General features: G+C 39.9%; 1 protein-coding gene across 1 annotated transcript; it reads left to right on the forward strand.

The window, feature by feature from the left end:
* Positions 1-19,822: 19,822 nt before the first annotated feature.
* ADCYAP1 (adenylate cyclase activating polypeptide 1) lies at positions 19,823-26,758 on the forward strand. Its single transcript, XM_044295644.1, has 5 exons — positions 19,823-20,123; positions 20,351-20,455; positions 22,885-23,019; positions 23,551-23,646; positions 26,470-26,758. Exons 2-5 carry the CDS (start codon positions 20,352-20,354, stop codon positions 26,654-26,656), a joined length of 522 nt encoding a protein of 173 aa, XP_044151579.1. The 5' UTR covers positions 19,823-20,123; position 20,351; the 3' UTR covers positions 26,657-26,758.
* Positions 26,759-27,168: the final 410 nt, after the last annotated feature.

Raw genomic sequence — 27,168 nt, forward strand, 5'->3', positions numbered from 1 at the left:
TTAAAGGAGTTCTCCAGGAATTAATAAAATAACATTACTGAAAATACCTAAATATTAGTTTATTATAAGCACATTCCCAAACAGATTTTTATCATTCTTAATGGCTTTCTTTCTCTAGGGGGCAGGCATCAAGGAAAATAAAATAGCCGTTGTCCTATTAGTACACACAAACACATTCTAATAACACTTATTACTAGAGAGGAATGAATTTTTCAAAAATTTTCTTTGATCCGAATTTATTTGCGGCGAATCGAGTTAGAAAAAAACGGCTGTTTCCGGGCTGCAGAGAGCCTTTATAGGGGTGTAGAACATTGTGCCTTGCAGTAACACGTATACGGAGTCTGCTGGGGTACTGAAATAATACTGTGGGTCCGTATGACATGCAGATGAAAGGTGTTGCTCTTAGAATTTCTGCACACTTCACTTATTTGGCCAGTCACGGGGTCAAAACTGACAAAAATAAATCAAGTATGGACTCAGCCTTACAGATTCAGATGCGGATCCGTCTGACAAATGCATTGAAATACCGGACCCGTCTCTGGTGTCATCCGGAAAAAACTGATCCGGTATTTATTTTTTTCACAGATTTAAAGGTCTGCCCATGCGCGGACCGGAAGAACGGATCTGTCAATGCGAATCCGGCACTAATACATTTCAATGGAAATTAACCAGGCAAGTGTTCAAATTTTTGGCCGGTGAGAAAAATACAGCATGCTGTGGTATTTTCTCCAGCCAAAAAACATAAGAGGGACTGAACTGATGCATCCTCATGCATACTGAACGGAATACTCTCCATTCAGAATTGATCAGTTTTTTTCCGGTATTGAGCCCCTGTGACGGAACTCAATACCGGAAAAGAACACTAGTGTGAAAGTACCCTTAGTAGGAAACATGCCTTGATGCAAACAACATTCAGAAGACATCAGAAGAGATGTTATAGAGATGCATGTATCTGGAAAAGGCTAGAAAAGCATTGTTAAATACCTGGTTGTACGCCAATCCATGGTTGGATAAATTATCTAGAATCAGAAAATTCTAGAGCAAAGGCTAGGTCTACACAACAAAATTTGTTGCGCCACATTTTCTTGCACCAATGTCGCGTGACAATTTTCATAATGGTAGTCTATGGTGTCGCACTGCGACATGCTACGACTGCGACACGACAGTTGCAAAAAACCCATTCAAGATGTTGCAATGTACACATGTTGCAGTGTAGTTGTGCCCTATGTGTCGCGCGTCTTTATTGTCGCATGACACATGTCGTCATGTAGACCTAGCCTTAAAGAGGTAGATGAAAGGGTATCAACAAAAGATCTGCAGGAGACTCTCCAAACTGAAAAAAAATTCTGTTCATTTGTCCACTGTTAGAAACAGAAAGAAAGAAAGCTGCTGCTCTAAAAAAAGAAAAGAAAAAAAAAATAGACCATCTAGATGGTTCACAAAGCTTTTTGGAATATATTCTATGGACAGGCAAGACAAAAGTGGAACTTTTCACAGAGCTATACTTAAATAATAAGCAGTGTGTTTAAAAAAGTGAATAAAGCTCAAAATCTAGCAAAATAGCTTTTATTTCTATACACACAAATGTATTGGGAACACTGCACATTCTATTCCAAATCAAAAGAAGAAGAAAATATATCAAATTTGTGTTCCCCAAAAAAATAGCAGTGTTTGTATTCTTCTTTACAAACTCAAACATTTACTATATAAACTGAAAAATGTTTGAAGATTTTGCTTTCATTTAAATCACTTAACTAATACTTAGTTGTATAACCACTGTTTTTGAGAACTGCTGTACATCTGTGTTGTATGGAGTCAACCAACTTCTGGCACCTGTGACCAGGTATTCCAGCCCAGGATGATTGGACTACATTCCACAGTTCTTCTCTATTTCTTGGTTTTGCCTCAGAAACTGCATTTTTGATAAACATCAAAACATCATAACATCAATCTTGTTGGTCTGGAACCAAGATGTTGCACTGGTGTGTTTGGGGTCATTGTCTTATTGGAACACCCATTTCAAGGGCATTTCCTCTTCAGCATAAGGCAGCATGACCTCTTCAAGTATTCTGATGTATTCAAACTGATCCATGATCCCCGGTATGCAATAAATAGGCCCAACACCATGGTATGAGAAACATCCCCATATCATGATGCTAGCGCCACCATGCTTCACTGTCTTCACAGTGTATTGTGGCTTGATTTCAGTGTTTGGGGTCATCTGACAAACTGTCTCCGGCCACTAGACCTAAAAAGAACAATCTTACTTTCATCAGTCCACAAAATGTCTCTTTAGACCAGTCAATGTGTGTCACGACTATGTGTTTGGTCATGACTCCTTGTGTCGCATGCAGTTTTCAGCGGTCTGCTTGTTGTCTACCGCAGGTGAGGGCAGTTAATATGTTGTCTCACGTGTGGTTTCCGCTGGCAACATGCTGTTGTTGGCAGTGTAGCAGCCTGAGCTGGTTGCCAGGCGGCTCGCTGTCAAGGCATGCGGTTGCATCTAGCAACGTGTGTTTGTATGTGTTCACTTTCCATGTTTGGTTTGTACAGGATTTAGTTGTGTGTGCATTTCCCCTTTAAGTGACACTTACCTTGTCTGGTGTTGGAAGGGTTAACTCCTTTCCTAGTATGTGTGTGTGGGTGTGGCTGCTTGGGCTATTTAGCCCCTGCTGGATGCCTGTAGCTGAGGGGTACTCCAGCCATGCTTTATGCTGGAGTCATCCTCCGGGTCTCATATGCCATCTATCCAGTGAGGGCCACCCTTGTGGTCACAAAAAACATATGTATGATGTTAAGAATATGTTTTTATGCTCTTTATATTTGTTGCAGCTATGGGTGTCCTGGGTACCTGTGTGATTTGTGTATGTGCTGTGTCCTTAATGTTTGTGTGGACATCAGTACTTGTGCACGGGTTCCAGTCAGCGTGTCTGTGGCAGGTAGGTGTAGTACTGGTTTAACTCACCTGCCATATCCATATGCTGTATATGTTTCCACTCTCCTTGCTCCTTGGCCAGTGAGACTCCTGTTCGTCCGTGTCTAGGAGGAACAGGTCGTCTTACCCTGCTCCTAGTCCAAGGATTTCCTGAGGGCTAGTAGGGACCCTAGGTTCTGGAGTATGAGCCCTCCTACCATCTGGGTTGGCTCATACGGTTAGGAGTCAGGGTCAGAATTAGGTACGTGCTAGGAGGTGACCTGCTCCCTGATCCTGTCGTCCAGGCCTAGCAGCTACCCTTATCCTATTGACATCACACGGTTGAGGGTTTCCCCCATTCTCAGCCGTGACAATGTGCTCTTTGGCAAATTGTAACCTCTTCGGCACATGTCTTTTTTTTTAACAGTGGGACTAATTGTAACAGTACTCACAGGTAACTTTAGACCTTCTTTGATCTTCCTGGAGCTGATTGTTGGCTGAGTCCTTGCCATTTTGGTTATTCTTCTATCCATTTAAATGGTAGTTTTTTGCTTTCTTACCCATCTTTCAGGTTTTGGTTGCCATTTTAAAGCATTTGCGATCATTTTAGCTGAGCAGCCTATCATTTTCTGCACTTCTTTATATGTTTTTCCCTCTCCAATCAACTTTTTAATCAAGGTACACTGTTCTTCTGAACAATGTCTGGAACAACCCATTGTCCTAATAATTTCAGAGAGAAATGCACTGTAACCAGCATGTATAACATTTTTTGCCTTCCTTTCTTAAATAAGGGCAATAATTGCCACCTTTTTTTTCAAAGAATGAATGACCTCACTGATTGAACTCCTTACTGCTATTATTTTGAACATGTCCCTTTCAATAAGTGATTGAATTTCAGAGAATCAGCAGCATGCATGCCATGACTGTTGGGTTTCTATTACTCTACTACACCTGCTAGTAAATTATTTGCCATGTAGAAATATCATTTCTACAAAAAACAGTGATTGAGCAGGTTAATGATGTCTGACTGCTATTATTTTGAACACAACTGTATGTACATAAGGCATCTCAAAAATTGATAAACTGAAACAAATTTGAAGGGAACAATGGTCTAAAATTGATCCTCCACTTTGGAAAAATCTAATGGCAATCTACAGGTTATTAATTTCAAGGGTTCACTTATTTTTGTTCCCTGCATGTGCTCACTAAAGCCATGATAGGTATAAATGGTTGGTTGCATTTTAGTTACAGTAGGTTGTAATTGTGACTTGGAGAAAAGTCTGACCGTATTTCATACCTTTGGACAGAAGGCTTTTGTATGAAGATTATTATATTGGTACTGTGAGCACTTTATGAACTTATACACAAATTTCAGATTATGTCATTATGAATATTTTCTTAATTCTGTGTTCGCATTGTTGTATTTTAGTTTGATGTAAGCATTCTTTGATAACTGTCAGTTTTTGGCTTTGTATCATGGAGATTGCTTTGTATAGTACGTACAAGCTCAAATATCTGATCATTCTTTTTTATGTTGCTAAAAGACATATAAAAAGTGCAGACTGATAACATATAAATCATGAAATTGAGCCATGTTTGTTACTAACTTCAGGAGCCTGCCATAAAACTGCAAGAGGCAATGAAGCTGTTTTCTGTGAAGATCTATTTTAGACATGAAATTGAGAAAGAAAATATGGATCCGAGACATTCGCCAAATTTTTGGAAAGATTTTCTACGATCCGAATTTATTCACGGCGAATCACGTTAAAAAATTGCTATTTCCAGGCTGCAGAGAGCCTTTATAGGGGGGTAAAACACTGTGCCTTGCAGTAACACGCATAGGGAGTCTGCTGTGGTAGTGAAACAATTCTGTGAGTCAGTATGACAAGTACATGACAGGTGTCGCTCTTAGAATCACTGCACACTTCACTTATTTAGGCAGTCACAGGGCCAAAACTGACAAAATAACTAAAGTATCAACTCAGCCTTACAGGTAGATGTTAGCATCAAGAAGAAGCGCAGTCCTTTTACACAGTCGTCAGCTGATTCCACATAGATGTCTACAGAACCTTTTCTATTAAACGCTAATAAAAGTAGAGACCCCCACGGCCAAAATAGAGAGGGTGTTAGCAGTAAGTTTATGTTGACATCACTGATTATTTTCCCCCTCCTCTGATCTGTCAGAACAATAACCTCCAAAAAACAAATCATGTCTGTGGAGCATCTGCCTTCACTCGGTCAGCATTTGGTCAGTAATCCATCAGTTTTGCTAAAGCGTCAGAGATGATACATGAACCGAATATTTGCATGTCTTCTGTGTTTTCTGCCCACTCCTGCTTTTGGCTACCAATTCATAAGCCAATTCTGATGGGACCATACAGTTCCTAAAGCTGCTACACAGACAGGATCCATTGTGCGTCTCATTTTTCCTTTCTTCTGACAGATCAGAAAAAGTGTAAAATAAATGATGATGGGATTAGTAGAACTACAGGTAACAGCACACTGCTAGTCAATTGCACAAAGATATACGTAAATATTGAATAAAAATAGCGGCTTGGTGACCATACTTACTGCAAAAGCAGCTAGAAGCTCTTTGCGCATATAATTGATCAAACATATGTCGAGCCCATCTACCGGACGACAATTTGGCTTCTAATCAGATGGGGCCTACTCTAACATGCCTTTCCTGGGCTTACAGCCTACAATCTGGGCAAAGTAGCAGCCAGCTATATCCTATACATGCCTTTCCCAGGCTCTCAGCCTGCAATATGGGCAAGGTAGGATACAGCTGTACAATCTATCTAATTAAAAGCACAAAAGCACGTTTGTTTTTCTTCCAAATAATTGATGATGTCAGCCAGGCCGAAAGTCAAAATAGTGGACTAGTCATAAAGTGGGGAAGGGTGGGAACAGCATGAGAAGTCCACAGAGTGGACCTATGACATAGTGGTGAGGTGGAAGCAGCATGAGGAAACAACAGAGTGGCCCAATGACAGGGTCTGGAGGTGGAAGCAGTATAATGAGGCCACAGAGTGGCACAGCGACAGAGTCTGGAGGTGGCAGCAGCATGAGTAGGCCACAGAGTGGCACAACGACAGAGTCTGGAGTTGGCAGCAGCAGCATCATCAGGAGGAGACCACAGAGCAGCACAATGAGAGAGTCTGGAGGTGGCAGCAGAATCAGGAGGCCACAGAGTGGCACAATGACAGAGTGTGGAGGTGGCAGCAGCATGAGGAAGCCACAGAATGGCACAATGACAGAGTGTCGATTGACCAAGATACTTCTGGGGGAATCTGCCTGGCATGAACAGGCCTCTAGTAGCTACAGACAATGACAAGCCAAAGCATCAAGATAGCTTTGAGTCCGGAAGAGTCGCAAAGTTCATCAATATACAGTACAGACCAAAAGTTTGGACACACCGTCTCATTCAAAGAGTTTTCTTTATTTTCATGACTATGAAAATTGTAGATTCACACTGAAGGCATCAAAACTATGAATTAACACATGTGGAATTATATACAGTACAGACCAAAAGTTTGGACATACCTTCTTATTCAAAGAGTTTTCTTTATTTTCATGACTATGAAAATTGTAGATTCACACTGAAGGCATCAAAACTATGAATTAACACATGTGGAATTATATACATAACAAAAAAGTGTGAAACAACTGAAAATATGTCATATTCTAGGTTCTTCAAAGTAGCCACCTTTTGCTTTGATTACTGCTTTGCACACTCTTGGCATTCTCTTGTTGAGCTTCAAGAGGTAGTCACCTGAAATGGTCTTCCAACAGTCTTGAAGGAGTTCCCAGAGATGCTTAGCACTTGTTGGCTCTTTTGCCTTCACTCTGCGGTCCAGCTCACCCCAAACCATCTCGATTGGGTTCAGGTCCGGTGACTGTGGAGGCCAGGTCATCTGGCGCAGCACCCCATCACTCTCATTCATGGTCAAATAGCCCTTACACAGCCTGGAGGTGTGTTTGGGGTCATTGTCCTGTTGAAAAATAAATTATGGTCCAACTAAACACAAACCGGATGGAATAGCATGCCGCTGCAAGATGCTGTGGTAGCCATGCTGGTTCAGTATGCCTTCAATTTTGAATAAATCCCCAACAGTGTCACCAGCAAAGCACACCCACACCATCACACCTCCTCCTCCATGCTTCACAGTGGAAACCAGGCATGTAGAGTCCATCCGTTCACCTTTTCTGCATCGCACAAAGACATGGTGGTTGGAACCAAAGATCTCAAATTTGGACTCATCAGACCAAAGCACAGATTTCCACTGGTCTAATGTCCATTCCTTGTGTTCTTTAGCCCAAACAAGTCTCTTCTGCTTGTTGCCTGTCCTTAGCAGTGGTTTCCTAGCAGATATTCTACCATGAAGGCCTGATTCACACAGTCTCCTCTTAACAGTTGTTCTAGAGATGTGTCTGCTGCTAGAACTCTGTGTGGCATTGACCTGGTCTCTAATCTGAGCTGCTGTTAACCTGCGATTTCTGAGGCTGGTGACTCGGATGAACTTATCCTCCGCAGCAGAGATGACTCTTGGTCTTCCTTTCCTGGGGTGTGGCCTTCTATCAGCAGCAGCGGGGTGTGGCCATGGGGTCCAATGTGGCCCCCACCTACGCTAACATCTTTATGGCTGAGGTGGAGGACAAACTCGTGTATCACTCCCCTTTCTCTGGGAGAGTCCTATGTTGGTGGCGCTACATCGACGACATCTTTATGATCTGGACAGGCACTTTGAATGAACTTGATAATTTTCATCTTCATTTGAACGCGGGTGTCCCGGGTCTGCAATTCACTATAACTGTTTCTCCTAGTGAGTTGCAGTTCCTTGATGTGCGAGTCTATGTGATGGAGGGTCTTTTGGCTACGGACCTCTATCGGAAGCCTACTGACCGCAACACTTTACTTATGCATGATAGCTACCACCCACATAGAATGCTTGACTCCCTTCCATGGAGCCAACTCTTAAGGGTGAAGAGAATTGTCTCTGATGAAGAAACGTGTGCACAAAGGATTGACACGATGTGCACGCGCTTCTTGGAACGAGGTTACCCGAAACCCCTACTTATTCGAACCAAACAGAGGGTGAGGCTGGTTGACAGGTGCACCGCACTACGGAAATCAACAAAGGCGGTCTCTGAGACTAGGGTTCCGTTTGTGTCCATCTTCGGCCGGGATAGTGGCAACATTGCCAATATCCTCAGAAAGGAATGGCATATACTCCAACGGGGTTTGCCAGATATAGAAGAGTTCAAATCCCCGCCGTTGATGGCATACAGACGGAACCCTAGTCTCCGTGATAGACTGGTTAAATCCGATGTAGGTGGCCAGTCACCGACACAAAAACTTCTTGCACCGCGCAAAAACGGGACTTATCCATGTTTATCTTGCTGTAATTGTGGTAACGTTCTCAAAGGTGAATATTTCTCCCACCCTTATAGTGGGAAAAAATATAAAATCAAGGGCTATTACACCTGCAGGTCACGGGATGTGATTTATGCCATCCAGTGCCCCTGCAGCCTTATTTATGTGGGAGAGACCACCATGGAGATTAGAGAGCGCATTAACAAACACAAGAGTACCATACGCAAGATGAACATGGATAAGCCCGTTGCGAAACACTTCGTGGAGGCGGGGCACTCTGTTAACCAGCTTCGCTTTAGAGTTATTGACAGTGTGGGCCCCTTACGGAGAGGGGGTGACAGGGATGCGATATTAAGGAAGAAGGAACTCAAATGGATCTACACACTGAAATCCCTACAGCCATTTGGTTTAAATCTCGAATTTAATGTGGCTGGCATCAGCTAAAATCTGGATTTAATCAAGAAATATTCTTTATATGGCTGACTTCATATTTCTCCTCTGTTACAGTATTTTTTGCTTTGTTCTTTTAATTATGTGCCTTAATCACACCGCTTTATAGCATCATGATGATCATTGTAGTTTTTTCTACACACACCTGTGTATGATATATTATTTATCAATGGTAACCTGTGCACAGTGAAAATACTATATGTCACCAATACCTAGTGATTCCTGTTCTCTTTATTATGTCTGCTGTACCTATGTGATGCCTATATGTTTTTGCATATCTCCCTGTTCCTTCCTTGCGCTAGTATTAATGGCAGTGCGCTTTCTATGCCTTATTGTTGTTATCCTTGGCGAGCGTTTTTGCACACTGTTCATGTGCTACAGTGGTGCGATCGCCCTCCATGTACAGCCCCATTTGAGTCCTCATGCATATTCCAATCCGTAACGCCAGGTGGGAGTGGCCTTGTGACGTCAGTCGGCCGCCGCCTGATGATGTAAGTTGTCCGGCGTGGACTATGCATTCGGATGCACTTGGGCACGTCATACGCGTGCCGCCGCGTGGTGGCGCATGCGATGACGTATGCAGACATGCGCACTGCCGATCATGGGACGCTGGAGAGACGGAGGAGCTCTGTATATGATGGCCTCACATAGGTACGTTTTGCTACAGCTGGCTAATCTATTTCAGCATGTCGGTCCCCATTGATTTCATACACAGGTGTGTTATACATAAATTTGAATCTTATTGGTTGCTTAGCGGTGTGGGTGGGCCTGTCATGTGCTACTTATAGGCTGTGATTTTAACTTGTTAACATGCTTGACAAAGGCTACTCCTAGCCGAAACGTTGCTGCAAACTACTTTTTATATGCCTTGTTGTGAGGAGTGTTCCTGAATAAAGAAGTTTTCTGGTGAGACGCTGCTGTGGCCCTCCATTCTTTTTTACATGCCATTGGACCGCTTTGGATCTGCGTTCCCCTGCCCAGCTGCTGCGTATTCACCATTTCTGCTCTTCATAAGCCGTTTGTGTTGCTGCTCCTGAACCAATCTATTTTCCCTTTCCTGGGGTGGTCCGCATGTGAGCCAGTTTCTTTGTAGCGCTTGATGGTTTTTGTGACTGCACTTGGGAACACTTTCAAAGTTTTCCCAATTTTTCGGACTGACTGACCTTCATTTCTTACAGTAATGATGGCCACTCGTTTTTCTTTACTTAGCTGCTTTTTTCTTGCCATAATACAAATTCTAACAGTGTATTCAGTAGGACTATCAGCTGTGTATCCACCTGACTTCTCCACAACACAACTGATGGTCCCAACCCCATTTATAAGGCAAGAAATCCTACTTATTAAACCTGACAGGGCACACCTGTGAAGTGAAAACCATTTCAGGTCACTGCTTCTTGAAGCTCATCAAGAGAATGCCAAGAGTGTGCAAAGCAGTAATCAGAGCAAAAGGTGGCTACTTTGAAGAACCTAGAATATGACATATTTTCAGTTTTTTCACACTTTTTTGTTATGTATATAATTCCACATGTGTTAATTCATAGTTTTGATGCCTTCAGTGTGAATCTACAATCTTCATTGTCATGAAAATAAAGAAAACTCTTTGAATGAGAAGGTGTGTCCAAACTTTTGGTCTGTACTGTACGTCACTAAAGATTTTACCGCATATAACCGCAGCGCTGACCACTGAATTAATTTTGTTTTTCGACCGACATACTTCAATAAAGATTCTACCACATATTACTACAGCACTGAACGCTGAATAAATTTTTTTTCCCCACCGAAATACGTCCCAAAAGATTTTACCACATATAACTGCCTGATTACAATTTGTTTTACCACCAAAATAAGTCACAAAAGATTTTACCGCATATAACTGCAGCGCTGAACGCTGAATACAATTGTTTTTTCCACTGAAATAGATCAATAAAGATTTTACCACATATAAGTACAGCGCTGAACGCTGAATAAAATTTGTTTTTACATCGAAATAAGTCACTAAAGATTTTATCGCATATAACGGAGCACGGAGATGGAGAGGGTGTTCGGATTCCCTCCCCCCCACCCTTTATGGACGTCTCAGAAATGAACCGCTGCTCCCGACAGCAACTCCTGGGAAGGTCATGGAGTGTCCCGGTCATTCGGCACCTATTCGCTCCGCTGAAGGATAATTTTGAAAGTGTGTAGAAGCCACACGGAGCCCCCATGCTGCAGATTTATCATGGAGACATCATGGAGATTTTACCGCATATAACTACAGCGCTGAAAGCTGAATAAAATTAGTTTTTCCACTGACACACTTTAATAAAGATTTTACCACATATTAGTACAACGCTGATTACAATTTGTTTTACCACCGAAATAGGTCACAAAAGATTTTACCGCATATAACTGCAGCGCTGAGCGCTGAATACAATTTGTTTTTCCACCTAAATACATCAATAAAGATTTTACCGCATAGAACGGAGCACAGAGATAGAGAGGGTGTTCGGATCCCTCCCCCCTCCACAATACGGATGTCTCAGAAATGAACCACTGCTTCCGACAGCAACTCCTGGGAAGGTCATGGAGTGTCCCGGTCATCCAGTATCTATTCTCTCCACTGAAGGATCATTTTGAAAGTGTGTAGAAGCCACACGGGGCCCCCATGCTGCAGATTTATCATCGAGATATCATGGAGATTTTACCACATATAACCACCGCACTGACTGACTGCTACCGCCGCTACTTCCGTGAACCCCTGCACCACTAGTTCCCGGGTAGGTAGGCTGCTGCGAAGCAGGTGCTCTACCCGGGCACGTTTGGCTTCTGACCTCCCACTGCTGCCACCCTGCTGACTCCCAGCCAAGCTTTCAACACATATAACCACCGCCGACGTGAACTGAGAATGTATTTTTCTGTTTGTACTGAAATAGGCCATTATATGCTTTCACCAGAATTAACTGCAGAAATGCACTGAGAATATATTTTCCTTGTTGTATTGGAATACGACCCTATATGCTTTGACCAGAAAAAACTTAACGAGTGAAGTGCGTATATATTTTTATTGTAGTACTGAAATACGCCTTTATCCTGCTTCACCAGAAATACAATGTAGCAGGGTTAGCACTCAAGCTCTTTACTCAAATTTCTGAACTCATCGCGTTATTTTGAGACGAAAGCCATTGAAAAGCAATTGAAGGTGTTTGCTTAACACATATAGGCCTCTTTCACACTTGCGTTGTCCGGATCCGGCGTGTACTCCACTTGCCGGAATTACACGCCGGATCCAGAAAAACGCAAGTGAACTGAAAGCATTTGAAGACTGATCCGTCTTCAAAATGCGTTCAGTGTTACTATGGCACCCAGGATGCTATTAAAGTCCTGGTTGCCATAGTAGTAGTGGGGAGTGGGGGAGCGGTATACTTACAGTCCGTGCGGCTCCCGTGCAATGCGTATATATTTTTCTATTTCTTCTGAAATATGCCTCTATGCGCTTTCACCAGAAATAACTGCAGAAGGTAACTGAGAATATATTTTTCTTTTTTTACTGAAATACGCCCCTATACGCGTTCACCAGAAATAACTGCAGAAGGGAACTGAGAATATATTTTTCTTGTTGTACTGAACTATGTCCCTATATTCTTTTACCAGAAATAACTGCTGAAGTGTCCTGAGAATATATTTTTCTTGTTGGACTGAAATAGGCCACTATACGCTTTCACCAGAAATAACTGCAACAGTGCAGTGCATATATATTTTTCTTTTTTCACTGAAATAAGCCCCTATACGCTTTCGCCAGAAATAACTGCAACAGTGCAGTTCGTATATATTTATATTTTTTCACTGAAATACGCCCCTATACACTTTCACTAGAAATAACTGAAACAGTGAATTGCGTATATATTTTTCTTGTTGTACGGAAATACACCCCTATACACTTTCAATAGAAATAACTGCAAAAGTGAACTGAGAATATATTTTTCTTGTTGTACTGAACTATACCCCTATACGCTTTCACCATAAATAACTGCTGAAGTGACCAGAGAATATATTTTTCTTGTTTGACTGAAATAGGCCACTATATGCTTTGACCAGAAAACAATTAAAGAGTGAAGTGCGTATATGTTTTTCTTGTAGTACTGAACTACGCCCCTATACGCTTTCACCAGAAATAACTGCAACAGTGCAGTGCGTATCTATTTTTATTCTTGTACTGAAATACGCCCCTATAAGCTTTCCACAGAAATAACTGCAGAAGTGAACTGAGAATATATTTTTCTTGCTGTACTGAACTACGCCCCTATACACTTTCAACAGAAATAACGGCAGAAATGCATATAAATACTAAGATATAAGCCACTGAAGACACTTGCTGCCTTATAACAAAACGCTGGAATGACAGAGCTGTCTAATGACTATTTGGATCCCAAAATAATCGTTCCCTGCACTTGTAAATCACTTTACTATCAATGTCCCTAGCGCTTTCTGACATCTCACCCTGCACTAAGATGCTGTGAAATGATTCCTATTCTGTCCCTGCACTTTTAAATAGTTTTTTCAGTCTTTTTTTTTTCCACAATTGTTTTTCCACTTGCTGTCCCTAGCGTCTTCACACGTCAGTGAAGTGCATGTTTTTCTTTGTGGGCTTGTGTTCGATCTCAGCAATAGGGAGGTTTGTAGGCTTTATATGACTGCCAGTATGAACAGACCCCAGTGGTAGGTGAGTACACAGGAATACCTAAAGTCCTATCTAACCCTAAAGGACCCTGGTACTAATCACAGGAATGAGACATTCTGTTCCTCCAAAAGGAAGCATGACGGGAGTCTCCTTAAGGCCTAATACAAAAACACCAAGGAAATGCAACACAAAGAAAAGCCAAAAATACTAAGGGAAAGGTAACACTTAACTTTCAAGAAGCTATGGCAGCAGCAGGAACTCAGCTGACATCCAAACACCAGCTATCCATAGGTCTAACTAAAGCTATAAACGACACAGCATTGTGGGAGAAACAACTATAAATATGGAAAGTTAAATGACCACAATAGCAACACCTGGAGGTTAAGGGTGTGGCCAGTACCAGAAACAACACAGACGCCTATTGATCCACAAGGTAAACATGACAAATCAAACCACGTGTTGCCAGTCTCAAAGATCTCCTGCCACTCATTGTCGCGGGGATGTCCGTATGTCTCAGTACGTCCTTGACAAATGAATGTCAATACTCTTTATATTAACATGTCTCACAGTGATGACTGTGCTGCAAAACACATTTCCTGTAAGTAATTACTCACTGAAAGGATGATTCAGCCATCACTGATGCAAAATTTATAGTGTTTCTTGAAACGGAAACAATTTAAAAGAGGAAACAAAGAAAAAGTAAAATTGTGAATGTAAGGAAATCATTATCTTAGTTCTGTTCACTATACTATATGGAATATGAAAAAAAACTGACTTAATTCAGTTATCATGGGTTCTGCTCAAGCATTTATTTCAAGCATATAAAGTATGGGATCCCTTATACATTCTATTGAACCATAATGAACATAAAATGCCCAGCAGAGCTGATAGAAAGTCAAGAGACAGAACACTCTGAGCAGCGCTTCAGCACCTCCAAGTGTTCAACAAAGGTTTAGGTGCCCTTTGACTTGAACCTATTACTAAGGGCTCATGCACACGACCCTATTATTTTTACGTTTCTTCTCTGTTTTATCATTTCAATGCAAAAAATACTAAAATGACTCAGTGTGTTCCGTTTCCATATGTCCGCATGTCAGTTCTGCAAAAAAATAGAACATGTCCTATTCTTGTCCGTTTTGGGGACAAAGACAAGCATTGTTACAATGGATCCGCCCCCAAAAAACAGATCCAACACAGATGTTTTGTGGACTGCAAAATACATACAGTCGTGTGCATGAGCCCTAAGTGTATCGTTATTTTGCAAATGTGTTCAAATAAGTGTTAGTGTAAGATGGTTAAACTAAAATAACAATCTCTTTATTGAATAATTGGTTTAAAAGATACAAAGATTGTCCTGTTGTCAGAAATACAGACAGATTGGGGGTGTCACTGAAGGGGAGAGCGGGCACAGCCCTGAGCTCAAACCACACCTCTGTCCCTGCCTACTTGCACAGTCCGCCCTAGGCGACGGTGTACAACAGGATGACGTTCCCTAAACTGAGTACGTGTTGGGCCTTAAAGGGAACAATGAAACTGGAAAAAATAATAAACAAATTGACAGGCAGACACGAAGGGTAAATACACAAGCAGTCAAAATACAGGACAAAAGATAAATATAAAAAAGTAAGCAAGGTCAAAACAAGCTGAGGTCCATACCAGGAGGTCACGTCAGTACAGAGGAATAACCAAATCACAACAAACACAAGCCGATGTCCGAATGCTAAGAAGTCACGTCAATACAGAGGAAACAGCAGAAGCGGGGTTAAGGAAACAGAGCCGAGGTCAAGGTACAAGGCAAACCAAAATAGAGTACTTGGTAAATGAAAATACCTTTTTCACAGGCAACCTGTGCCCAGCAGGCTGCATGTTTAAATAGTTCTGACTGGGGAGTCACATGACGTGGCCAGCATCACGTGACTCACAGCAGCCCAACTCAGCCGAGCACCGATCATCATTATCGGCGCTCGGCTCTCCTTCGAGACTACATCCCTGTCCCTCTCCTTGCGCAGGGTGCTGGCGGTGCTGCGAAGAACGCGCACATAGCCGGCCCCTCGTTACAGGGGGACTGCTGGACATTTTACTACATAGGTGAAAAAATCTAAGTGAACACATAAGTCTAGTATCAGTCGGGTATATATCTACAGGGTGTTAAAATAAACAGACCCCCCACCAAATTGACCCAGAATGTTAAATGGGTATGGAGGTCAATAAATATATTCCCCCAGAAAAACACGGCATTTCACCTGGTATTGGTTGATACAGTGTCATCAAATCGGGTTAGAAAAACATACGCCATTATCCTAGATGGTGCCAAGATGGGAAATTATGTACAAACCCGCTATAAGCACTGCCTAGCTAACTAATCACAGGTACTGGTAAGCAACTATCCGTTGTATCCCCTGCTAGATGATAGACCTGATAGGATAAATAAATACCACGTCTCTCTTCTCTGCAACGTTTAGTGCACATTGATATACTGGTTAGCTTGTATCAATATGATTTGCACGAGTTCTGCAGAGACACTGTAGAAGAGAGCGGATATATCGCCGCTTCTCATTTAGAGGCTATCTCTTACAACCCATTAACCCATTTTGCTTATAGCGGTTTGTACATAATTTCCTGTCTCGGCACCATCTAAGATAACAGTGTATGCTTTTCGAACCCGGTTTGATGACACTGTATCAACCAATACCAGGTGATATTCCGTGTTTTTCTGGGGGAATATATTTATTTACCTCCATACCCATTTAACATTATGGGTCAATTTGGAGGGGGGGTGTGTCTGGTTATTTTAGCCCCCTATATATATACCCGGCTGTTACTAGACTTAGGTACTCACTATGATTTTTGCACCTATGTGCTAAAATGTTCAGCAGTCCCCCTATCTTTCTGTATTTCTGACAACAGGACGATCTTTGTATCTTTTAAACCAATTATTTAATAAAGAGATTGTTATGTTATTTTATTTTAACTGTCTTACACAGACAGTGAGTACATTTTATCAAATCAGACGGCAACCATTGTATCTGTTTAACTTCGAGTGTAAGTGTTAGGCTACATGCACACAACTACGTATTTTACTGTCTGCAAAATATGGATACCGTCAGTGTGCACCCCACAATTTCCTCAATCCACACTTTAGAAATACCTGTTATTGCCCCCAAAATATTTTTTGTGGCACCATAGAAATGAATAGGTCATTTCTTGTGACCCCATAGAAATTAATATGTCCAAACCACAAAAGATGCAGATCGGATGCAGACCGAAAATATGGTCGTGTTTATGAGGCCTTAGACACAAGATAATTAGCCTGGCCATATACAGTTTCCATGGTTTTAGATCAGTTAGGGTCCAAGTTCTGGGTACACTAAACATAGAAAATGCAGAAAATCACAGCAAATCCTTCCTTCATCTCACTCTTTGCTTTGATTTGTCTCATATTGCAATTAAAACTTCTTTATATGTCCCAAGAAATCAGCCATCTCTACCCTCTAACTCCTCTGTACAATCCTGTATCTGGCTGCAGCAGGAGCCTCCGTCTACTCTGCCTGCTGTAAGATGTTATAGATTTTATAGCTTTAATAGAACTAGATATCCATGAATAGAGCTAGATATTCATGTAGAAATACCAGTGCCAGCACAATTTTGCAAATCTTGCAGATCTAGAGGCAAATTGCTTACGGTGATTCCTTACAAATAAAATCTTATTTATGCCAGTCTTATTTATGACCGTACACTGTTATGTGCAAACCTAAGCTCACAGTCTGAATTGAACAAGGACATGGTTGTGGTCACACACACTGAATTCAGACTTTATATTGTTCTGTAAAGTTATTAATGCATGGCACATAGCGCTGTAACGTCTTTAAAGGATTATGTATTGATCGCAACACCTATAAAGCATGAATATTCATGTACATACTTCAATAATCATCTCTTCTAATATTAGAGCCTTGGATTCTTTGGTACTAACGTACATCAGCATCTATTTTGTACGATGAAGGTAAAGCAATTTTAGTGAACCAGATACTGTGTCTCAGCAAAATATAGTAGCAACATTTTGGAATATAAAGTTATTTTCAAGAGGAACGCTAGTAAAACGTCTCAGTGAAAGTCCATGATTAATATTTTTATTAGCACTGTTTGTGTTATGGCTCTTTGTTTTACATAGGTCCTATTTCTTGAAATGCAATTTCCTTTAATGCTTTCCTTCTTCTTCTACAGCTTTCCCATCTGTGGTACGTCCACAGTAAATCATTGATTGAAAGTTGTTGGATTCCTTGCAAAGGTCAGTTTGTTGTCTGATAAATAAGGTTAGGCTGTATCTTACTTATTATTTGCTAATTCCTACATGTTTGTTTTATTACATACATTGTAATATATTACTTTACTATATGTCTCCAGTAGTTGACTAAAAAACAGAAAGAAACTAAAAAAAGTACTTTTCAGACATTTCTTCACAAATTTATGAATGGACTTGCTTGCTAGTGTCTGTCAGTAGATCCTTGCGTCCTCCTTGCGCTCTCTCTGGTGTTCAACTAAAAAACAGCCACATGGTGGCGCCCTTTAATCAGTTCACCTTTGTTAAGCACTGCAGACATTTCAGAAATTGTCTACAAAGTTAAGCCTTGCCTATAAACTTAATTTGCAATGCTTATGTAACATTAACAGTTATTTCACATAAATGCTAATCTATAGATTTAATATGATTATCTTATCAGTTCACACATTTGTTTGAAGTTTATTTTGAGGAAAAGGGAATGGTCTTTTAACCTTCAGACTGTTCTTTATCACAATAGATTTGCTTTATCTAATATTTTATATCCTAAGGGGGAAAAAAATCATCTATACAGCCTATTGCAATGGGGGCGAAGCTTAAGCGGATATTCCTTAGGGGTGTATGAGTTACTGCTTATAAAAAAAAAACTTCTTTAAATGGATGATGGCATCCAACATTCTTGTAAATGTCTGTGTAATACAGTATTATTTACTCCGGAACAGCCTGTTCTAAGCATATTGTCTAGGGAGGCTCTTGGTGGGCTACCCACGTAATTGTGGTGATCTCACGTCATTTTCTGTAAATGAAAAAAGGAAAAAAGGAAAGAAAGGAAAAACCTATGTTTAATCTTTAGACAGTCTAATAGGGATTCCCCAAAGAGCTCTATAACATCCATAATGTACCTCTCTCTTGGAACCACTATTATCAGATATTTAACTAATAGTGTAATGATGTAGAAAATGCACTAAGTGGAAAATCCATAGTGTTGAAGAGCATTATCTTCTATAGGGCACATATTAAACATGTAAAGATGTGATTGAAGTGTCTAATGGTCTCTAATTAGCAAATCTTATTAAACTTGCATACGTGATTGATCAATATAAAGTCATTATACAATATAAAATGCATAGACTTTTAAGCAGCAGCTCCAGTTTCAGCACCAGCAAAGGGACAGCTCCATTCATTTAAGCTTAGCCATATGTGAAATCTGTCAATTATCCTGTTTTAAAAAGAGAGAAAAAAATTAATAAAAAATAAGCATTTAGGGAAAATGTGGACATCTTTAGGATGCATTAGCAGGTCAGGGATTTTCATTTAACTATTTATGGTGAGGGATCATACATGTCTACAGCACATACATTGTATGTCTATGTTCATTAGGAAATTATATGTATAATATCTGTTAAATAATCATGTGAGGATTTCCTGGATTAAACATTTTTTCCCCCCCTGTCATTTAGACTGAGTACTGAATACTTTTGCTTGTCACCTGTGCTGTCAGACATAATTAATGGGAACATTTTGGCAAAAGAGGAAAAAAAAAAATATTGATGTGTAGTTAAAGTGAGGAGAATGCGTATGTCAGAATATTTATAAGAAAACTTATGACTGTGTTCGGATCATCTGTGAGGAAGGATGATAATTGTTAGCATGTTCCTGGAGGAATTGGCCTGATGACGTCTTTTCTGATACCGGATCATTACGTGACTTACACTCTGAAAAAAAGGGAAGCTGTTTGATCCATGGATAAAAATCCGAGCGCCACAGAATCACAAACAATAGCTGGTATTTAAAGGTAATAACCACACAAACATTTACAAAGCAACCTCTTCCTAAAGTGGCGTTTGCAGTAACTATCCTGCATGTGTGTATATATATATAAATATATGTATATACATACTAGAACGGAGGGCTGGTCAACTTGAATTGCAGCACAAGAAGGAGAAGAAAGCAGCTAGAGAAACGCCTCAGGAGAAGTATCTTAGAGAAGATCTGATCTCATTGTCAGCATCTCAGCCCAAGACTCATAACAGTCTGCACCAGGCTCTCCCTGCCTCCCTGGCTCACTGCTTTTTTTTTTTTTTATATATATATATCTCATTCGTATCTAATTCCCAGCACCTACAACGTGTTTTTTTTCCCTTACATTTACTTTTTCAGCTAGGGAGGTTAGATTTTCTTCCTTATTTTTTTTATTTTTATTCCCCTGCTCTTTTTCTCATCTCGGTCGGAATCCACCTTTATTTTTCCCCTGGAATTGTGGCTTGCATCAAACTTTTAGACCAAATAGCAGCAAACATTCAGTTACTCTGTAATCCCAACCTGTCACACAAGGCAATGCAGTCCACATTCTAAGAGAGAGCGGAAACTTGCAAGACACTTGGCTTTAACTTGGGACCTGACATCTCTCTTTCTGTGACACAGTGGAGTTTCTCTATTTTATATGGTAAGATCCCTGCATGCTTGATTATACGAACTGTTATTATCGAATTTTGCAGTTGTATCTACTTTTTACATGTACAATAGTGGAAGGTTGTGTGATTTGTATGTTGGTAAATATTATGCCTGCCCTTCTTGCATAGGCATTGATCTAATTGAGGTCAAATCGCACATTGATCGGAGCTAATGAGAAGTGCTTGTTGAAAGTGTTTCCTTCACTTCTCTCGCCCGCAGAATGACAATGTACAGGAAAGCCCTGCTCACCTGGCTGTTGGTGTATGGAGTAATGCGCTGCACTGTCCACTCCTCGCCTACTGCGCTCAAGTACCCGGCACTTAGGTAAGTATCAGTCTAATTATTATCATAAAAACCTGTTGTCTACTAATTTGTCATATCCTAAAAAATATTATATTGCATTTCAGTATCAGAAGCTGTGATAGTCAAGCATGGCATGTTATAGTCCATGTGTAGCTTCTCTTGATTTACTACATAGAAAGCAAGAGAAGGAGTCAGTGTAGACTTGCTCTGCATGCGTTCATATGCAGTGGGCTAGAATACCAGCAGGTAGATCTACAAAGACCCTGACTTATCAATAGAACTTGAAGCCAATAATAATATCTTATATAACTCATTTTCCGTATATATGTCATATATCATCCCTATATTCTTGGAATTTTGCCTTCATATTTTACATACAGATTTCAAGTGAAAAAGATTCCGATTTCCAGAACAGGTCTTTGCATTGCCTCAGATTATGTAGTAGAGTCAGGTTTAGGATCAGTGATAGTCCATCTCTAAAAGACAAAACATGACAGCCAGGGAAGTCCCCAGTGCTTCGTGCTTTTGACTGCTGGCTGAGAGTTACCCTTTTTACAATGGAACAGGTGCATGGTCTCTATAGAACAAGCAAAGTCATCAAATTACAAGATGAACAAAAATAGTTTTTTTCATTTCGAAACATGTTTATAATCCTAGAATTTTCAGCTGTTTCATTTCCATAGAAGCGGACAGTAGTGTATATGCTCTACGTAAGAACAATATAGACCATAGGCATTAATGCACAAAAGCTTCTATTGAGCTATTTAATCCATTGTACACATAACGTATGTTTCCTAAAAATGCTGGTAAAAGCAGACGCGCCAGATTAAGGGATTTCACCTTAAAATGTTTCGCTCAAAGAACATTATGGTGAGACGTTGGAAGGAGTAGTCTTTCGATGTAAGGTATGTTATCATGTAACCTTTCCAGATACACTGCATTGAAAGAAATTTTATCATGTAACCTTGTCCTTTACAATGCATCGAATGAACAAAAAAGTGAAAAAACCTTATCAATTGAAATATGACGAATACCTTGCCAACACCAGTCATAAACAGTTAAGGCATTACATCTCTTCTTACCCCTGGATTTTTTTTTTTTTTGCCTTTGCAATGATAAATAGCAAAGCATAATTTCATCTATTGGCCAGATCAATATTTTTATTGCTTTTGTCTGGCTTGGTATTATTATTTCGCTTCTGAATTTCTCACACAATTCACTTATTAGATTTATAAATAATTCATTGTTTGCTCTGAAAATTGCTTACTCTTCTCAAGAGAATCACAGTTTCCCCTGCATAAAAAAAACAAACATTCGGAAATACAAATGAAGCTTTTGGAAAATAGGTCACAAAACGAATAGGTAGATTGTCGAAATAAATTATCTGCACACATTGATTTTCATCTTAGTTTCCTTTATTTATTTGCTTTCCTGCCTTTACCTGGTCACTTAATAAATAGATTTTATTAGATCTAGATTGTTTTTCTCATGTCAGCTGTTGCTGAGCTGCAACTCCTATCATCCAAATCACAATGCAATGGGAGTTTCAGTCCAGGAACAGCTGAAATGCCAGAGTCTATTTATGCTTGTTGTGTGTTCAGTGACAGTGGTCAGCGTAAACTGTTTGGGCGTGCTATGTACAGTGCTTGGCTACGTTAATATATATGATACTCGGGATCATTTGTCTGCGGTACAGAGAATCTGACACAGCTAAACTGTGATCCAGATTTAGCAGGAGTAAAACACTTTGGAAAGATCTATTATTAATAATGCTGGCAGAGCAAACTGACAAAAATAGCTTACGGTGACCTACATCCCAGCTGATACAAAGTGAAAAAAAAAAAATCTTAAGGAGGAACTTGGCATGAAAAGAAACAAAACCCGACAAAGTCAGGACCCAGTCTTTCCAACTATACCCCTCCTTCCGTAGCGGGGATCTGGGTAATGCCACTGCTAAGTATTTTCAGTGCTTTGTGGCCAATGCTTAGTGCTCTGATTTAATGTTTGGAAGCTGATCGTGTGTTTGATGATGCTGTTCTGCCAATAAAGGAAAGTTGTTTCCCTCACCCCCCCAACCCTTTCTAATCTTTCCTTTCCTCCCCTCCACCTCCTCTCTCTCCTCTCAGTTCCCTGTACTAATGATTGTAGGATTTGGCAGCTAGCTCTGGCCCAGCCCCAACCTCAGGTCAGCTCACAGATGGGCTGCTCTTGTTATTTCTCTCACGCCCACCTACAGATTGATAGGGTCTCAGGGGGTCTTTTTCCATCAGCGTCTGGCATCTCATCACCGAACAATATTCAGAGAAAAAAAGACCAGTAATGTAGACACTAGAAATGAACCTTTGCCAGGGATTACATTGCTCCGAAAGGCACTGATCAAGTCATTATGCATTTTTTGATTAATTAAGAGCCTTACAATTCATTCTCCTTTCTTTCTCTCTGCTCATTAGGCTTGAAGATGAAGTGTATGATGAGGATGGTAACACTCTTCCAGACTTTGCTTTCGATAATGATCCGATCGGTATTGGAAATCCTTCCTCGGTCCTAGACGATATGTACTCCTTTTATTACCCGCCGGAAAAGAGGTGAATTCAGACTCCCCCACTCCCCCATTGAACTAAAATCTAGTTAAAATGATGTGTTGCATAGTCACAAATAACTAAATAAAATCTGCAAACACAATAACCCTGCTTCTGTTTCATGTCAGACCATATTGCGATTTCTGCAATGCATCTAAATTATTTAACAGGAGGCGCACATTTAAAGGGAAAATGGAAATTTATGGAAATGAATGACATTCAGTGCTAATCAGGTGGCATCTTGCAATTAAGCAGCATCCTGGGAACAAAAAAAAAGCTGTATATGTATATAGAATGTGGATGTGGGAGGAAAGGATATATCAGGAATAACATGTGGACAAGAGTAAAACATGACCCTGTGACAAATCAGTCTAGGCATAATCAGGAAGCTGTAATGGGTCAGCTGCACCCACCCCTCCCCGCACACATACACACATTCCATTGAGAAATGCTTCTTGCTTGAAAACAACACATGTTGATGTCAGATTTCCAGGAATCATCTTTCCTTTTTTTTTTTTTTTCCTTTGCTGTTGTCAGACATGCTGATGATCTATTAAACAAAGCCTATAGGAATTTACTGGGGCAATTGTCTGCGAGGAAATACCTGCATACTCTGATGGCCAATCGCTTAGGGTAAGGTTGTGCTCTTACACCATAGTATTTGTACACATCCAAAGAAGTAAAAAAAAAAATAAAAAATAAGAAATCAGTCTAAGTTCAGGCCATAATCAATATTTATGAAGAACAGATCCGCCTTATGTACTGAAGCATATGGACAATGTAGCACAAAACATCAGCCAGTAGACACGTCTAGTTTATGGATTTTAAATGCCATGATATTTATTTTTATCCTCCGCATTTAGCAGGGCTACACAGCTTCACCATAGCAATAAAGCTAGAATAAGCTGTGTTGTTTATTTCACCTGGATGATGCATTTACCTTTTGTGGTTGAGCCTCATTTTTTTATTTTATTGTCAAATATGTCATTGATTTTCCTTTGAAAAATGTAGCAGTTGTGTGCCCTCGTGTAGTATAGATTTCTGGGTTGGGTAACATTTTAATAACGCTCAAGGGAACTCATCGCATCTTCATCATCATGAATAATTCATGCGATGAATATATTGTCTCCAAACTGTCATCTTAAATTATTTGACGTTGATGTCACAGTACGTGAATTCCTTTTAGTTAGTAAAACCTGTGACTCCCTGTGTTAGAACTGTTACATTTGTTGATTTTGTTAAAATTCTCCTTTAAATTACCAGTGGATATATGCAAGTCGGCAAACCAGCTTAGAGACCTGAGTAGGACTAAGCTCCATAGATAACAGAATAGAACATGTAGGTTAAAATTAATATTGATGGCTATTTACCATGAGGCATGCACAGATGGTGCTTGTATCTGAGCATCACTTAAATATGACTTAGTAGTACGTTTTACCATGTATCCATTCATCTCCTGACATGCCTAAGCCTAGTAGATGATGTCACCAGACTATGCAGTATCTAGCCTAGGATTTTACCACTCAGATAACTGTGAGCAATGCAGCACAGACAAAGCAAATTGCTGGCAGTTAAGGGGATATTAGGAAGCCACCGTTGATCTTGTCCCAATCAGTACATCAATATCCTGCCATATATTTCACAAGAAGAACACAACTCTTTTCATGTTGTTGACAGGAAGCCCCTAGAGGCAATTATGGTAGCAAAAGGCAGGGCAGCCTTGTAGTCATTGGTAATGAGACAGAGGCCTTTGGGAGTTGTCCAACATATGGATCAAGGCATAGGGTTGCCTAATGGAGCTTGGGTAGACAGTGTGGCAGATGTTTGTACCCTTTGTTTAAGATTTATACTGCTAAAATTGGGTTTGGCATTAAGATATTTTTCTCGCTTTTTTGCAAGCAATAAAGCTTAAATATTGAAACACACTTTTCATGCTCACACTCAGATAAGCATGCACACACATATACAGACACAGCATTGCTTGCTATTTGTCAGCTGACACATGGTAAAGATTATACAATAGAAGCTCTTAGAATTTATGGTCCCTTTGTTCCAAGACAAGACCTTCTCTTTGACAAACATGTTTTTTGGAGGCCAACATAAATCAGGGTAAAATCATGATATATTGTATGTAGCTAATTACAAGTTGAACCTCTCCTCTCTTCACAATAATAAATGATATAACTGCAAGATAGCAGCTGATAGCTCAAAGTGTTTGACAGATGAAGGAGTAAGATATAAATTTGTCATATCCCTCATGAGACTTTATAGCTGCCATATGCAGTTCATTTTTGGGGATAATTCTAATCTGCCTTGTTTTGAGAGAATAGCATTGCTAACATATATATAATATATAATAATGTTGTGGGTACTTATATGGGGGAGAGGAAGGTAGCGGAATTATGGATGGCTTGTGAAGAAGCATGCTGCACCTTATTAGAATGATACACAGTTAATTGTAATGTATCTACTTGACATTGTTCTTTGTCAGAAACATTGAGAATCACAGGGTAAGAATCCAAGACAGATTGCGATTACATATAATAAGGTGAAGGTGTATTTTCATATGCCAAATGTGACTGTAAAATGATCAATGAAATGTAGGAGTCTTATGTAAACCTATATATCAGTTTTCCTTTCAACACACAGTATTTTAAGGCAGTTCTGGGTATGGTATATATACATGCCAGTTATTAGGATTAGGTCATGGAACAGTTGTTACTGGTATCTCCAATTTCATGTAAAATATATATATATATATATATATATATATATATATATATCTTATTTGAAACAGGAAATCTGCCCTTTTTGATATTAAACTTTTGCTTCCAACCAATTTTTCATAGCAGAAGTCTTCGGGTGCTGCCACACGTTCAGGTTTTTTTATTTAGTTTTTGAAGTCCAAACCATGGTTGGATTTAAAAAAGAGAAATATCTGTCCTCAATACTCTCTCCCCTTTTATAATCAACATCTGATTTTGGCTTTCAAAACTGTATAAAAAAACCTGATCATGTGGCAGAACCCTTCCTACGTACCTGCTACACACAATCAACATCTTCTCCACTGATTCAATACACCTGTTTATTGATTTATGGCACATGTTGACTTGAACAGGTTAATTGGCATAAAGAAAGCTCCCTACAGCAAGGGACAGAGGGACAAGCTGCTGTATTTAAACAATGGGGCATTGATTATTAATGACTACCCAAAATCAATACCTGTAAATTATATCTTAATCTGAAATTACCTGGTTAACTCACTTAGTAACTCTTCAATGGGGCCTTTCTTACTTCTAAGGTATGTCTTGTGACTGAGGCTAGTAAGCTCTGTTGATATAGTGCAGCATGCGCAGTATCTTGAGCCAAGTATCTCAGACCCTGCTAGAGAACAGAGCTCATTGCATGTAGAGGGATGCTTCTGTAGACTGCAACTCTTGCTTTTTACCATTGCAGTGCATTGAGTAGCAGCCTGGAAGACGACTCGGAGCCACTGTCAAAACGGCACTCAGATGGCATCTTCACTGACAGCTACAGCCGATACAGAAAACAAATGGCTGTCAAGAAATACTTGGCAGCAGTCCTGGGGAAAAGGTATAAACAAAGAATTAAAAATAAAGGACGACGAGTAGCATACTTGTAGCGATGAGCAACCAGCCAACCTGTGTATACAGCCCAACAAAACGAAAAAAAATAAAAAAAATCATCACAAACTGACTGAACAATCATCGCTCCTGTGTTATCTACAAACATGTATTTATGTATTAAGTAAAGCCATTAAATGAATATTTTGATAATAATATTGTTTTTCTTTTGTACAAAGCACTAGAGAACGCACAGATCTACTTTGTGGACCAATTAAGAAGTTATATATGTTATATATAAATATATAGCAGTGACAAAGAACAAGTACAATGTGTGCACAAATCTTAGAATTCACACGAGCTGTTTATGTTTTTATATAAAAAGAAATAGAAAAAGGACAATCATTGCTTTAAATATTTTGCTCCTATTTTTGTAACTTGAAATTAAATGGATAGTATTTTTATCCGCAATAGGGTTAAAGACCTTAATTTTAACCTTTTGGGGTTGGACATAGACATTGATGACCTAGTGCAAGGAACTATGTTGCTAATGAATTTTGGAGAATCGCTG

This window comes from Bufo gargarizans, chromosome 5, assembly GCF_014858855.1.
Source record: "Bufo gargarizans isolate SCDJY-AF-19 chromosome 5, ASM1485885v1, whole genome shotgun sequence".
Classification (NCBI taxonomy): Eukaryota; Metazoa; Chordata; class Amphibia; order Anura; family Bufonidae; genus Bufo; species Bufo gargarizans.